The following is a 15,965-nucleotide window of genomic DNA, read 5'->3' as shown; positions in this document are numbered from 1 at the left end:
GAATAGAGTGGGTCTAGGCAGTTGGGTGTGCTGACAAGAGAACCCCTGATGGGGATCTCGGTGATGGTGGATAATGGTGTCTAGCTATCTCCCAGTCTGGGGAAGACCTCTTCTAACCATCCTGAAAGGAATGGATCAAATCCCCAAGTCCAGAGTGTAAATACCCCCAGTTATAAAGAAGGAAGGGAGAAGGGGTGTCTGGAGGGGAGAAGAAGAAAAAGAAAGAGAGAGAGAGCCAGGGATTTCTTTAAGAAAGACCAAGCTGGTCTCTGCAAGCTATCTTATTGTGTTGATTTAGGAAGACATTTACTGTATATAATGTTTAAGGCTGATAATATCATTGCACAGCCAGATAAATAAAGCGTTGGCCCAACCATGGGGTCAGCGATCGATCTCCAGGCTCAGAGGAAAAAGGAGAGAGACAGGGTGGTGAACGACGTCTGTCGGTGTGCTTGTCAGTGGGCCTGCAGGAGCCAGTGTGCGCGCGTCGGGGTGTGCGAGAAAGAACCAAGTCTTCAGCCGGCCAAGAGGCTCATTAGCATTCCTGACCCATGGACCTGCTCTGACAACTAACAGAGATGTCCCGCTCACCACCAGGCCTCCTCTCCTTTTGTCTTCAGATCTGGAGGAGAAAAAGATTTCTCGGTGAAAGCTGGAGCCTGAGTCTCCATGTGGTGGTGGGAGATTCAGTGTATAAAAAAGACATACCAGGGTCTTGCCTGATCTTTCACTTTGCTTTTAAAAACTTTCCTCCTAAAGAGGGAAGTTTTTGTTTTTTTTTGCTTTGCTTTCTGTCAAAGTGTAATATGTTTGTTGAAACGCCAAGCTTAAATGAGAGAGAAAAATCCTCTGAAAATATTTTGCCATTTCTCCTTGATGACATGAAGAGAGGTGGATGTTTATATGTTTGGCTTTGTATGTTTTTATACACATGTAAAGCTGGTACTTAGAGTTAAAGATTTCTAGAACATAGCAACCAGGGGTTGTTCAAGCTTTTCCCCTTCTTTCTTTCTCTTGGCTTTGTTTTGTTATGAGATAAAATTCATCTTATTTTCCATAACAAACATCCTGCATATTACTTTATCACTCTCCTTTTTTTTAAATAAAGTGCATCATTCAAAATTACATAGGATCTAGTTTTGTATTAACTATCAGAGAAAATGCAATATTAGAGGCCTCCATTATCATAAGAAACATTTTTAAATTATGTTCAATCATTCTGTTTGTAAGACTTCACACCTACTTAGGGGCAAGTGTCTTTGAACCATATCTCACAGGGATAATATGCATTCACTTTGCTCTGCTAGACCCTGTTCCTTGAACTCCATCAAACTAGGCAGATAGTTTTACATTGGAGTGTACAAATTATCCCACGTTGACAGATGTTTGTCACTTAGTAACTTCTTTCCAAGTTTTCCCCCTCCCCTAAGCTTTCTTTCCAGCTTGCTTTGTTGTTTTAAAATATGCATGTCTCTCACTGGAATGCCAGTCACGAGTGCAAACTTTGTGTCCAACCTCCCACATGAAATGATCCTTTTAGAAGGAACTCGATATGTCTCAATCTGCACTTCACTCACAGCCTCTGGTCCTGGCTCCAAAATAACTCAGCAGAAAGGAGTTTCCAACTAAAAGTCCCCTTGAATGTCTCTCAGGGAAGAAATATAGCTCCTATAATTAAAGGAGGCAACGGCCAGAGGGGGAAGGCAGCCGGCAGCCAAAAGAAAAGTAAGAGTTTTATTTATTTGCTCATTGAACTTGGGTTGTCATAACCAGCAGGTTTATACACACTGGAAGTGCTGGAAGTTTGTACTGTATGTGCCCAGGAGAGAGAAGTGGGGAGAGAAGGAAGGTGAAGGAGAGGGTGACACGGAGCTGGAAGAATGAAAGAGACCAGGCCAACTTTGGAAGAGGGAAAATGATCTCTGTGGGACAATGCAGTGAAATTTCCTAGCACTGAATTTGACTAAAAAAACTTATAGTGGAAGCCTATTGGGGGGGGAGTATTCAGAGGGGATGGGGTGATATGGTAAACTCTTAAATGTGGCATATTATCAGCAAAAGCAAGATTCTGTTTGCCTCAGAAAAGTAATGTGACAGCAGGAAATTTATTAGCTGTGCTGTGTGTGGCGGTTTGGTATGTGGGGGGTGACGTTATGGAGGAAGAGCTTAGGGAAGGGAAGAAGTTCCAGGATTCAAAGCAGAAGTGTCACAGGACTAGGAGACTCCTTGCTGAAAGTAACCTAGGAGGTGTGGATGTGAAATCTTCTCTAGAAGACATCATCTTTGCACCTTATTTTAATGAGTTTATCTATTTGAGCTGAATCTGGCATTAGAGCCACATATAGGATCATTCAGCTCACAGGCTGAAGAACATCTCTGAACTTCTTGGACATTACCCCCACCACCACCACCACCAAAGCTGGTGGTGCTGACTATAAGCTTCAAAACAGAAGGAGTGCTCAGGCTGGGCAGCTCATTCTATTAAAAAGGAAAAACTTTAGCAATGATGAAAAACAGATGATTTTTTTTCTCCCTCTCTGAAACAGTTACTCTTTTACTGATGTGAGTGACGTCAGCAAGGCTTGCCCTATCCCCTTGGAGAGAAGGAAAAGGAGGAGGCATGGAAAGAAGGAGCTGGGAGAAAGAGCTGGAGAAGAAGAGAAAGAGGAGCTGGGGGGGAGGGAGAGGATGAGAATGACTATCCTACAGTTTGGGGGCCAAAAATCCACACAGAATGGGCAAAACAATGCTTTAGAAGCCCATGATTGATAGGACACCTCTCCTGCCTCTCACCCATCTACATATTCTAACATATGGAAAGCTTACAGGCCCTGTGCACTTATAGAAGCCGATAATGCATTAGCTCTCAGCAATATTTACAGCACCACTTTTAATACACACCAGATGGTTCGCGACTGTGCCGCCTCAGCCAGCTCACTCCTCGATTTTATTCGGCGGCACTTTGTTGCAATTACGCTCCATGCTGAGACCAATTTTATTGGTGACCTATTTTTCATATTTGCAGCATTTTATGTTAAAAACCTCCTCTCTGGCCTTTTTGTAAAGGGCAGCGCTCAGGAAGAGAGAGCTTAGGAGGCCAGCGGTGCTGTGGGGCTGTCTAGGTGGGTATTAATATTTATCATGATGTTACATACCTCGGGTTTAAGTGAGTAAACCGGATAGACATAAGTACTCCGGTCATTATGTTTGTTCACTCACCCCCTGTTTGTCAGACCCCCACAGACTGTCTTCACGGCGCGCTCGCCTCAGTCAGTACAGAGGACCATAAATATTGTATTCCATTAATTATCACGCCACTGGCTGATCCTGGGCGCCGGCGTCCTCGAGCGACGCAGGGCAAATGAGGACGCTTCCCGAGCATATTTCTAGGCTGGGAACCCCGCTGAAATTTCCGCGGTGCCTGGGAATTCCTGGAGCCTGAGCGCCTGGCTCCATCGGGCTGGGCCTGGGGCTGGCTGCAGGGAGGGGGCGGCGGAGCAGGCCCGACGCCGCCAGGAGCGCTCAGTACCTGTTATCTTGCTACGCAGAAGGCCATAGGGAGAATCCCATTTGGCACGCGGGGAAAGGCTTTCAACTTTATCTCCCGCCATGTAAATATCCCCGAGTGCCCGACTGAGGGACTTTGTTTTGCACCAAACAATATAAATATCCTATTTGCTACCCCGCAGGTGTTCTCTTCCTACCCAAACTCCTTTCCCCCCTCAATTATAAGTAACTCTTTATACTACCCTCCCCTGGTTTAAAAAAAAATCACAGATGTTTACTTTATTGATATAACCTATACCATGGTTAGGCTGAGAATAATATGCCTCAACTAACAGTCATTTAGCAAATAATGGAGGCGTTCTGGATGCTTTCCAGCGTTACACATGTACTTGGTCATAAAATGATACGTGAAAAAATTAACATCTGCTTTCCTAAAATAAAGTGTGCCAAGTAGCTTTTTATGAATGCTTTCCTCATTTTAAAAAGAAATATGGAGAGATAAACTGGCACCCAGATGTATAGCATATTTATAAGGGTTTTAGGATTTAAAGGTAGCTATTCATTGCACAAGTCATTTAAAAACTGACATTTTAAAAGCTACTTAACCCTAGACATCTTCGAATCCTGAAGAGTCTTCCAAATTTTATTATTTAAAGAGGAATTTACTGTAATTTAATTGCATATCAAGGCAGAACTATGTGCAAGTCGGGGGCACTGCAGCCTCAGCTCAACAGAAATTCCAACTCGCCTTTTATTTACCTAATTTCTCAGCAAGGTTCCCAGGCCTTTAAGAAGGCAGAGCTGGAAAGTTTAGTTGGGCTCTTTTTTGTTGTTGTTTAATTCCACTATTAAGAAATGAGGCCTACCTTTGAATTATTTCATTAGGATTTGGCCTTTTGGGGGAAGGGGTGGGAACCATAATCATTAGTGGCTTTTTATTATTTCTACAATAAATGGCTAGATTCTTTGTTGAATAAGCTGCTTGAATGTTTTGCAGATGTTCCACTTAGACCAAATCTGACCCCCTATTTCCTCCCAAATAAGTCGCTTAAACTCTCCCACCAGTCCGTTTACAGGAGAGCATCCTCCCCCATCCGAGGAGTTGTAAGCTTAGGACATATTCTTATGAAATTTCCACCTAGCTGGACATGCACACACACAGACACACTCACCCCACACACATTTACACACACACTCCCACCCACTGAGCCTCTGAGCGTGGCAGAGGATAAGAGCCCAGAAAAAAGACGAGGAACTGGTGTGGCGGAACCAAGAGGAGGAAGTCGGCCCACTGGTCACCCCCTGGGCGGAGGCGCGCCCTCGGGGCCCCCACCTACACCCGCCCTGTGACTGGGGCTGAAGCTCTGGATGGTGGCCCAGTCCTGGTGCCCCGCAAGGACTGGGAGTCTTGATGGACCCAGGGCTTGAGGCCTCCGCCCAGGCTGTCTCGGGGCTGTACCGCCGGGAGGCAGAGCCCGGCAGCCCGGCGCGCCCACCCCGCGGCTCCGCCCCAGCCGCCGGGCCGCGCGTGGGGACCCCGGGGCGTAACAAAGGGCTCCGCGGGGGCGCGGCCACGTGACGGGCCCGAGCGCTGTGTCGTGGCCCCGCGGTGGGAAGGGTCGGCCAGTGGGTCCGCGGGGCGCGGGCGGACAGTGCGGGCGGCTGCGCGGCGGGGCCGCCCCTCTGCACTCCGGCCCGGACTGGAAACGCTCTGGGAGGACACTGTGTGCTCTGGGAGGGCGGGGAGCGCCCGGGCTGCGAGGCCCAGCGGGGCTGGCTGTGGGTGGATGGGGAGGAGGCTGGAGAGACAGCGCCTTCCTGAGTGACAGGACCCCTGTTCAAAGGGCAAACGGGGAAAAAAAGCTCCTAATAGGAATAGGAGAATTTCCAGGGTTTCACAGTGACTCCCCTCCCCCTCCTAAAGAAGGCGATTCCCCCCTTTCCCCTCTTTTTTCTTTTTCTTTTCTTTTCTTTTCTTTTCTTTCTTTCTTTCTTTCTTTCTTTCTTTCTTTCTTTCTTTCTTTCTTTCTTTCTTTCTTTCTTTCTTTCTTTCTTTTTCTTTCTTCTTTGATTGGAATTGCATGAGCAAACGTGTTTGGATGTGCTTTCAGGAGAAAGATCACAACAAAAATTCTTCTTAGGTTGGCAAAAATGACTGAAGCCTGTTGACATGTTGTTGAGGGCTCCCTGGCCAGGGCGAGGGAGGCCACCGATGAGTCGGCCTCAGACAGGGTCTGGGATGGGGCTGTGTCTGCAGAGGAAAGAAAGGAAATACCTCACCAAGTTCTCCCTCGTCCAGTAACAGGACCTGTCATATCTTTACTTATTGCTGGAAAAGAGATAGCCTCCTCATTTCCTCATTTTGAGCAGCTCTAAAGTGATTATTAAACGCCTTCCTGAGAAACCAGGCTGGGAGAGGAAAGCTCATCACAGGGATTTTTTAAGTCTGCCATCATATCATTTAATCTCAGAAACACTTTTATTATCTCCATTCTCAACCTGAGGTGTTTTTTTTTTTTTTATAATTGAAGGACCATAACTTATAGAGAAACCCTTCTTTTAAAAAAGATTTCACCCCCCAGGGCCAGGTGTTTGTTGTTGTTGCTGTCGTGATTATGTTATTATGTCGTCTCCTCCTTTTCTGCACTTGATCTGATGAGAGAACTTTTTTTAGTGTGAAATGAGGGACACAAAGACAGTATGTCAATGAAAAGAAGAAAGTGGCCCTTTTAATGAGAACTAAAGAAAACCCAAATGTAGATGAAGTGTACCGTAAAAGCTACTTCAAAGTCCATCTTAATTCCCCTAGGCTCAGTCACCACGAACCTGTGATAATTGGGAGTTCTGCCTGGAGGTAAGGTGGCCACGGTGGGGAGTCAACAGATGTGACTCTCTCCCTACAATTCCAAATACATTTTAAGCAAGAACTTAGGGATATGCATAGTACAGGGACCCAGAGTCCTTTGCTCCACCTTCAAATGCTACCTGTTCATTAAAGTAATTTTTTTTCTTCCCGAGTAACTGTGCTCACTAGGGAGCCTTATCCTCTGTCCCAACCCTCCCCACCCCCTGCAAGCTGGTATATGCTGGGCCATATTCTAAGGTTTTAACTCATATTTTGTGATCAACTCTGTTTAATTTTCTATTTCTTTTTGGACCTCAGCCTCTCTGGATCACAAAAGTCCCCACAAGTAACATAGCAATAAATCTGAACAAAAATAAGACAGATTTCCTCATCGATGTGTAATAAAGTTAGAGAACATTGTTTTGTCAGACAAGGGCTAAGTAGAAAATAAATCTCAAGAGTCTGGGGAAACAAAACGGAGCGCTGCTGGCATGTGTGTAAATTTACTTTTAAAAGCAATAAATCAATGTTAAATTAAACAGCTGGGTACCCTGTCTAGAAGAAGATTCCGTGTTTAAGAAGACCTTGATGGGAGAAATGTGCTATTTAACGAGACACACTCACAAACACAAAGTTAAATTTTTATTGCGATCCGGAGGCAAGACTTGCCTGGGAACTTTTCCTCTGAACTTCAGAGAGGGAAAGGGGAAGGAGAAGCATGAATTGTATATACTGTCCATGCTCAGATCTTTACACATGTTTTCAGGCATAAAGAGACAAGGAGGTTTTGTAGAAATGTTTTAGATGTGTCCTAAATTGTTGATTGAGCTCTGAAGTCCTCTCTTTACATCTTAGGTTTGTTGGGTGGGTTGTGATTTTTCTCAGGTTTTTCTTTTTTCTGTAGATATTATAACCTGTGGAGATATTTTAATGAGCACTTTGAGCATACTCTTATCTAATGCTTTCTTTATTCTTGACGTGGTTGTTTTGCACTGTAAATAACAGTAGAAAATAAAGAGAACCATTATTTCATATTTATTATGCCTATTTTTATTGAAAAGCAATCCTAAGATTGGAATAGCTTTTAAAACTCAACCGGAATATTTCAATATTTCATTCTAAATCTTTGGTTTTGTTTTTTACACAATTTCACTTCACTGGGAAAAAAATGTGTGGTGGTGTGGGAGCTGGGGCCAGAACAATAGAAAACCCAAGCTCTGGCTCTGTATTCTGAGAACAATGTAAATCAATGAGCTATTACAGAGGCAATATTCAATTGCAAGAAATTAGAAGTAATTTAAGACTAGCATTCATGTACACTGTTTTTTCCCCAGTTTTAAAATGAAATTCCAGGAAGACTCAACAGTTCTTTAGAAAGCATACACATTATTGAGATGAACTCTCTCAGTCTTTTGAATTCAAATCGACTGCTTTAAAAAATACACATATATATAGGGCTGTACCCATACAGAAACCAGCAGGATATTCTTTACTTTTCTTCACATCAAAATCCCAGAAGCTTTATTTTGTAGTTACATTGTTAGCCCAGTTCGAGAGAATATAATTACATAAACATCATTCAAACTTAATGAAATGGGGGGGGGGGAAGAATTGGTTCCCCCTCCCAAGCTGCACAGCAACAGGGTATTTGTCAGCCTCTTTGCTACCTTTGATTTTTCTTCAGTCAAAGGAAATATCAAAGACCCAGTTACCTGGAGAAGAATAAAGTTATACTATTTATATTTAGAAGACAGCCTTCAGTTTTCATGACCATTCCTGGCTTGTTAAGTAAATCTGTGTCTTATGCTACTCGGAGGTAGCTCAGATTGCCTGTCAGAGGCGTCTGAGCAGCCTTGTAAACTCGGGATGACTTCTCAAATCCTGCTAGATTTCCCAGTGATGCGTGCTCCGCTGCGCTGAAGCCCTGGGAGTCATTTCAGCCCAAGGTGAGCCTTTCAGGCACTGCTCTCTGTCCCCATGTGGATAGGAAGGTGCAGAACTAGTTAAGATGCTGGGCTGGTTTGGGGGAGGGGGTAGAGGAGAGACGAGGCAGCCTGTTCTAATTAAAGACAATAAGCAACCCTGCGAGGGCTGTCCTTTAGCCTTAGCTGGAGGCAGAGACAGTTCTTCTCTCCTGAGTTGTTCAGTCTGAGCTGGCCAGTGGGGCGAAGAGCACCAACTTGCAGGTAGGGCGATGGGCTCAGGTAGGACTAGGCTGATGGTTATGCCACAGCAAGTGCATCCTAAGTTCCGCTTTGCCTCCCCTCGCCTGGTCAGCAGAGCTCTGTGCTACACTCAGCGCACTCTGATTCTAACTTTGCTTGCTAGATGGCGCTCGGTGTCTCAAGACCTACTGTTTCAGAATTAAAGCAGCTTTTAGCACCGTTGTTCTCAACTATTTGCGAGAGCATTTGATTAGCACGGTGCTGGTAATGTTATTTTTGCCCTTGTTTTTGTCACCTTTGTTCACTTGTGGGTTAAAGTATTGTCTGTGTGGCATCTGCCCATCTTAATCTATATAATAATAAAATTTAGGGAAACTCTGCACCTGAAGTTAGGGCACATTCCTGGCTCAATTACCTATTCTGATGCATTCAAAAAGCACCTCAGTAACTTTTTCTCCAGTAATCTGATTGAGGTTTTCAAGAAGAAGGTCCAGGTAGTTATTTAAGATCCTTGAGATTTACCCCTAGAGTCTACCATCCACTTCATATCATTCCCATTCCAGGATAAATTAAGCTGATTTTAAGAAACCTATTATTTTCACTTGTCATTATGGGCCATCATTAATTGCCTTAAAAGTATTTCGATGTATTTTCAGTATTTGTATATTAATACTGAAAATCATATCTACAAAGAGATATCTTTTAATATTGTAAATATCAGTCACTATAAAACTTGCTTCATAAGAAGGATGATTTGTAGATACTAATGTCTATTTATTCCAGTCACTAAGTGATTCTTCTCAGATAGTCAAAAGGCTTGTGGTGGTGGTGGGGCTCCTTTGTGTTGAAACACAAAGACAGGAAATCAGTAGTTGTAAGTTTCTGATGGAAAAAATTAAGATGAGCCAGAAAGACCTGTCTGTTGTTCTGTCAAGGAAGATGTCATTTTCACAGCACCCACTGGTCTTGGACCATTATCTGTTCTTTAAAGAAAGGTTTGCAGGTGAGGGAGGCAATGGTTGCAAATTAAAGAACAGTATCTCTTTACAGATATTTTACTCACTGCTTCAACAAAGGAGAGTTTAACTTGTTACTTACTTTTAGGACTTATGGAACTAATTTCTATAGAAATGTTCCACTCTTGGGAAAATTACTAATACTCAGAGCTGAGTGGTTTGGAAACCTTTTGTCAAACCTTGGCTGCTTTGGTGAAGGACCCCGCAAAGTCTCCCTGTAGGTGTTAGGCTGAAGCTAGCAGGCGCTGAAAACCTAAAGGACAAAATTTACAACTTGATCAGCCCTAGCCACACACCAAAAACCTGCTACTAGTGCAGACATATGTTTCAGATTAAGTTAAGCAAATGGCTCTCATTTTTTTCAGGGTTAAAAGTTGATCATGAAAATTCAAATTTGAGTGCATTGTACTTCCAAAATGGGTCACCAGATCCTCAAATGCTTACAAATCCCCCCAACCATTAACTCAAGAGATTTCATACATTTTATTACCTTCTTGAGATCCTAGTGTACAATCTCCTGCAAATTGACTCTACTCAGGTATTAATATTCCAGGAACACATGTAGTTTTCAAATTTGGCTAAGTTGAAAACGGGGTGTATTCTTTCCTCTAATGTTAAACTGCTAAATAGCTAAAGCGTAATCCAGTTGTTCTATTGCTTTTTCTTGTTTCTTTGTATACCTAGTAACTTTAAAATGATGAAATTAAGCTATAGAATTTATTTTAAAGTTTTTTTAAAGTTTTATTTGCTAGAGAAGTAGGTGATTTCCCTCCACAGCATAAGGTAAAATAAAGGAGTGTTACCAAAGCCTTTAATTGTGTCAAGAAAGTCCAAAATCCTGTTTTCTTTTGTTTTTTAATGGGGACAACTATCTTTTCCAACCTTCCTGCAGTCATCCGGCCACTTCCCAACTAAATTATTTGAAGACCAGTCTGGTTACTAAGATGAATGGTAAAGAAGTTTAGAATGAACTCCCCATCTCCAAGGGTGCTCCCTGGGCAAGTTGCAGAAAAGTTAGCTAGCTTGGGCTCCTTCCTATATAATCTCGGGATTCTAAAATCACTCACATTACTTCCTGCAAAGCGCTCTCATTTTTTTCAGGGTGGAAAGTTGATCATGAAAATTTAAATTTGAGTGCATCGTACTTCCTGCAGATTTGATCATCCTGCAGATTTTAAACAATATTGTCATGTTGAAGTTTGGTAGTTATTGTTTACACTCTCCCTTCCTCAAGGGGTCTTGGGAAATGTTTTGGAGATTATTGATTTCCAAGAAACCAAATAAAGAAGTCTCTTCTTTTATAACATATGAAATACACACTTTTCTTTAATTAAATAGGTAGTGTATATTTGACTTTGACAAATGGACAAGAGACAAGGACACTTATTTTGAAAGACTTTAAAGGAAAAAAGTGGATAGGAGAGCAGCAATTCTATAAAAGAGTGAAGTTGGAATTAAAAGAAAAGCTTGGATAATAAAGAAGAAATGGTCATCGATGTTGTAAAATGGCCTAAAGTTCCGTGGAGCACACACAGGTGGTGAGCAGACATCACTAAAGAAGCTCCTTTGCGGGGTACCTGATTAGCATTCTCTTATGTTTTGATTTATTATAAGGAAAATGAGCTTCTCATACGTTTCTCCATATTTTTCTTTAGCAAAAGTTGTCCTGAAATATCCATTCAGGTCTGGAACTTTGTGACTTGTAATAACCCAGAAAAGTCATTCTGAAACTTTTTATTTTTATTCCTGTTTGGATCAGGAATATACATTTTTTAAAGTAAGAAATTCCTGATTAATTAAATGTAGATCTCAGCTATTCCTCCCCCACCCCAGTCATAAGATAAATCCCGCATGGAAAAAAGAGATTCTCCAAAACTCACATTGAGAGAGCCAATGTTAGGTACCAGGAGTTCAATAAATGCTGTCCGTTCCACCCCCCAAACACCAAAAATCCCCCCACCCCATGCTTATAAAGGAAAACCCCATGGCCTTCCCAGCACGCGATTCCATTTTCTTGCTCCTGAACGCGGAACTCCTGAAGGCTAGGAAGAATTTATCCATTTCTTTTATGTGAAGATGACAGTTCAGTTCATGGAATGAGCTCCTCAAAAATATACTGGCCAAAGACACGCAAACATCATGGAGATAGTTCAGGTGTGGGTTTAGGTAGTGGGAGACTGACCGTGGCCTGGAGGACGTGAGTCTCGGAGTCACTGGAGTTCAACAGGTGCCCCCTGCTGTCATGCACTCTTCAGATACCAACAACCTGAGTTCTCCCCCGTTTTCCTGGGAAGGTTGTGCTGCTGGTTTAGATAGTTTCTGGCATGGCGGAGTTTCTCTATTAGCAAGGATTTGTCAGTATTTGAGCAAAACAACTCTTGGGACCCAAAGAATGACCAAACCACAGGGAAACAAATATCTTTGGAAATAACTCAGCAGTAACTTTGTAGACTAAGAAAGGGCAAACAGTTCATGTGAGCAATGCCATGACAAAGTGGGGGGTGCTTACGGCTGTTCTGAGGAAACAAACTAAATTGCTAACCAGTGAAACAGTTAATAAAATATTTGTATCTCTTCAGGGACAGAAAAATACAGTGTTTTGAAGGTAAATTGCTACTAAATCTAGGAACTCACTGAAATTTTTCAATATAATACTTCGCTGAATAGAGAATAATTTTTTCTGGAAATGTATTGTGATCCAGGCTGCTGCGCAGAAGCAGTTTTTGAAATCGTTTTATCGAGGGTATTTTCATGGGAAAGAAACCCCTTAAGATATGAGAGTTCTCTCCCGTTTTCACTTATCCCTGCCTCTTTCTGGAAAACTTTGGATTAAGTTGGTTTGAAACTATTTTTGTACCATTGGTGTTTAACAGACATTTGGTTCTGGCTGTTTCTCCTTATCTCTAAATGTAATATTTGTGCCTCCAACGATGGTTCAAGAGAGCGGATGACGAGAATAGGGTCCCGGTGGGAGAGGAGAGATTTCACTTAGAGCCTGCAAGTGCGGCGAGTTTCAATACAGTAAGATGCAGTTTGAAATCTTCAGAAACTGGTCTCCTTGTAGGGGTGGCAACCTAAGTGTTGCTAGGGAGAACACGCAGTGACAAAGATACCGCACGGAAGTGTTCTTTAAATGCACTTTACTTAACCGGACAGTTGAAAAAAAAAAAAAAAAAGAAACCCGGACAGGGAGAAGTGCGGGGAAGCCCTGCGGAGTCGGGTCGGGGAGCCGGGGAGCGGCGGGGCGAGCCGGGCGCGCCCCTCTGGGCGCCGTCGGGAAGCTGCTGTCCGGCTTTGTAGCACGCGGCCGCCCGGCGCCCCACGCGGAGCCGCCTCTGGGGGGTGATTGCCCCGCGCCGGGTGCCCCGCAGCCGCTGCCACAGCCCCCGCCGCAGGCAGAAGCAGGGGACGCGGCCGGTCGGGTCCACACGTGCGTCCTCGGGAGCGCGGGGCTCTGGAGACCCAGCCCCCGACTCTCGGGAGTGCGCCCCTGGCGCAGACCTCTCAACCCTCGGTCTGCACAGACCCGGCCAGCTCAGGGGTGGTGGTGAAAAGTGGCCAAAGAAAAGTCGGGGCAGGGGTGGCGGGGAGGGAAGACCCCACCATCCAAAGGACAAGAGTGGCGCTGCTTTCAGCGTAGACGAGTCGCAAACTCGGGGAGATGCGCAGGCAAGTGATGCGGGGACTCTGGGCGCTCTGATTAACAGCGGCAGGGAACGAGCAGGACTCCCCCCCCCCCTCACGGTCGCTTTGGGCTCAGATCCTGAGATTTCGGGAGCCAGTCTCCTACTGTGGGGGAGTGGTCCGAGTGGTCGGGGAGGAATCTGGCGAGGGCCCGGACTTTGGGGTTCTGGCCAAGGAAAGAGGGAAGGGGGCGCGCGCGGCGCTGTCCATGGTGCTGGGGAGAGCGCGGCTTCCCTCGCTCGCTTCGCTGTCCCCAAACGGACTCAAGGTAACAAGCGGAAAGGGACACCAGCAACTCGTGCGGCTGGGATGTTTTCCTCCCGCGTCTGAGCGTACAATTTAAACAATGCTCTAGAAGGCTTCCCTCTGCGTTTCTCAGTCATTACTGCTTAGACAGCAGTGTTCACTTGTAGTTTCCTACCTGAAGTGTTCCATATTTCTAAGTAGTGTAATCAGCAATTCTGGATGTACAAAGTAAAGAGTAGGGAGGAAAGAAAAGGATGACTTGAGACTTTAAATATAACCAAAGGCAATTAACTATTTCCAGATTTGATGGGAAATAAAAGCATAGCATAACCTGCTAGAAAACACAGTCATTGAGAAAGTAGTAAATACATATAGATTCAATTTCACTTAAATAATTCTCTAATCTCCACACCTGCCAACTGCTATAGTTATATTTTTGTCAGCAACAATAAAAGCAGCAATTTGCCTATTGTAGTGCATGTGTGTATAATTTAGAAATGGCTGAGATTTCATTCTAAGTTCTAAAATGGTGCTCTAACAACTACATATTTTGGAAAAAGACAAATTTGATTTTATAAAGCACAGGTGATCAGAAAGAAAGGACACAGAAATTATTTCCCAATTAGGGTAACGATCTAAATAGAACCACAACTGCCTAGTGAGTGAGTCCTCCTCTGGGAAAACACACACACACATATCGTGTGACAAATTATTTCAGGTAGACTTTTAACTATGTTTGGTCCAACCAGAAATGTGAAAATCAGGAAAATAATTGATTTAACTGTTTTAATCATGAAAATCTTATACTCTGCAACTCGAATCCATATGACAGTGAAGAAGCGAAAGGACATGAATTCCAACAGCTGACACAACGACCAGCAACCCAACTGACAGCGTCTCATTTGATATTTGATATCAAGCACTAGATCAATATTTGAGAGATCAATGCAATTTTAATGGTTTTCTTTCAAAACTGTATGAAAGCCAAATTGTGACACTCTGTGCTAGGGTTATTTTTAGAGGTGGTTATTCCAGGGGATGATATTAAGTAATTTACTGAAGCAAAGGAAAAGGAAAAAAAAAAAAACCCTCAAAAAACCACCACAACAAACCATCAATATTTCTTCAGTTGATAAATCGTGATTATCCAAGTACCCAGAGAAGGTGTGAACACTTATTGGAAAAAAGCCATGTATTTAATTATGATTTTTAAAAAAATAAGCCTGTGAGAAATTGTTTGGAGGTACAGAAAGATGAACTGGATCAGAGATACCTTCTTCAGACACAATGGGATTGGGAGGTTGGAGTTAAGTAAAAAGAAATAAGTGATAACAAGAGAAAACTTAGGCCTTTTAGCTATTGGGTCAATCCCCTTGTCTGTGGAATTCGGTGGGAAATAAGAGATTTTAGCGCATTCCTGGCAGAGTAGAAAACTGAGAGCCCTATCTGATACTAAAAGCAATGTTTCCACCAAGGTCAAAGAGAGGGTGAAAAAAGTAGTAGATGTAAGTATTGTCTATTATTCTCCTTATAAGTGTTTATACCTTAAAAAATGCAATTAATCCAACCAGAGACACATAGTTCCCAAACCTAGGGTTATATTTTGACTCATTTGTTCACTAATTTATTTTGTTTGATAAAAATGCTAAACTTGGAATTATTTATTTATTTTTACAGATTCAATTTTGAGGAATTTTCACCTAGAGGAATTCAAGACCTCCAGCCCATCAGCAATTTCTAGGGAGGTAGATGATGGGAGGAGGACCAGCAGAGGGTACAACTGAATGGACATTTCTCTGAGAACCAAAGTGAGATGGAGTGACTATGGGTAGTTCCTGACTAGTGGAGGCTGAAAACCAGAGTTCCTGACAGGTAGAGGCTTAAATTTTTAGGTACAAGAGCAAAAAAATAACTTTCATTTGTAACTTAACCTTGGTCAAAAACTTGGGAGGAATTGGTTTTTCATTTGAAAGCATAGGAACATTTGGGGAAATATCTGATGCCTGACCTAAGACTTCTCATCCTTTTCCAGATAAAGAATAAAATACTTCAAAACTATGCAATTCTTAATTTTTTTTCCTCGAATGTCTTTTTTCTTGACGACAGTAAACTATCTGATGAAGAAATTGACAGGTCATTTCAAATTGAAGGTATTGTATCTGTTCTTAAATGAAATTCATATCTAATTCCTTTTGCAGAATTAAATCATACACTTTAGTATATTTCTTAAGAATCCAAGCAAATGCATATTTTTTAGGATTTTGATAATGCCAGAAAAATCCCTATCTACATGTGACTTTTTATGGAGTTTTATCATATTTTAATATGCTTTATTGTATTTCCAATTTGGCAGATTGCCTACAAACTAAAGATACCAACAATTTTTTTTTTTTTAAATTCTATTGTTTATTTTGTTGTTGTTGTCATTGCAGTTTGGCCAGGGCTGGGTTTGAACCTGCCACCCTGGGTATGTGGGGCCGGCGCCCTACTCACTGAGCCACA

The 15,965-nt window shown here is 42.9% G+C and overlaps 1 protein-coding gene and 1 long non-coding RNA gene across 9 annotated transcripts in view; one reads left to right on the top strand and one right to left on the bottom strand.

The window, feature by feature from the left end:
- The first annotated feature begins 1,274 nt into the window (after positions 1-1,274).
- Positions 1,275-15,521, top strand: LOC128582631 (uncharacterized). The gene is made up of 2 exons (XR_008379091.1): positions 1,275-1,725; positions 15,141-15,521. It is a non-coding gene; the product is annotated as an uncharacterized LOC128582631 (long non-coding RNA).
- Positions 7,088-15,965, bottom strand: part of FAM172A (family with sequence similarity 172 member A) — a 571,031-nt gene continuing 562,153 nt past the window's right edge. For all 8 annotated transcript variants that reach the window (XM_053586593.1, XM_053586616.1, XM_053586662.1 and 5 more), the window contains one exon: positions 7,088-7,266. In XM_053586593.1, coding sequence (XP_053442568.1) covers positions 7,115-7,266 — 152 coding nt within the window. In that variant the 3' untranslated portion in view covers positions 7,088-7,114. The remainder of the gene's footprint in view (positions 7,267-15,965) is intronic.

The sequence above is a fragment of the Nycticebus coucang genome, chromosome 1 (genome assembly GCF_027406575.1).
Source record: "Nycticebus coucang isolate mNycCou1 chromosome 1, mNycCou1.pri, whole genome shotgun sequence".
In the NCBI taxonomy this organism is placed as follows: Eukaryota; Metazoa; Chordata; class Mammalia; order Primates; family Lorisidae; genus Nycticebus; species Nycticebus coucang.
Note: the sequence above shows the minus strand (reverse complement) of the source record. Positions and strands in the feature narration are given on the sequence as shown.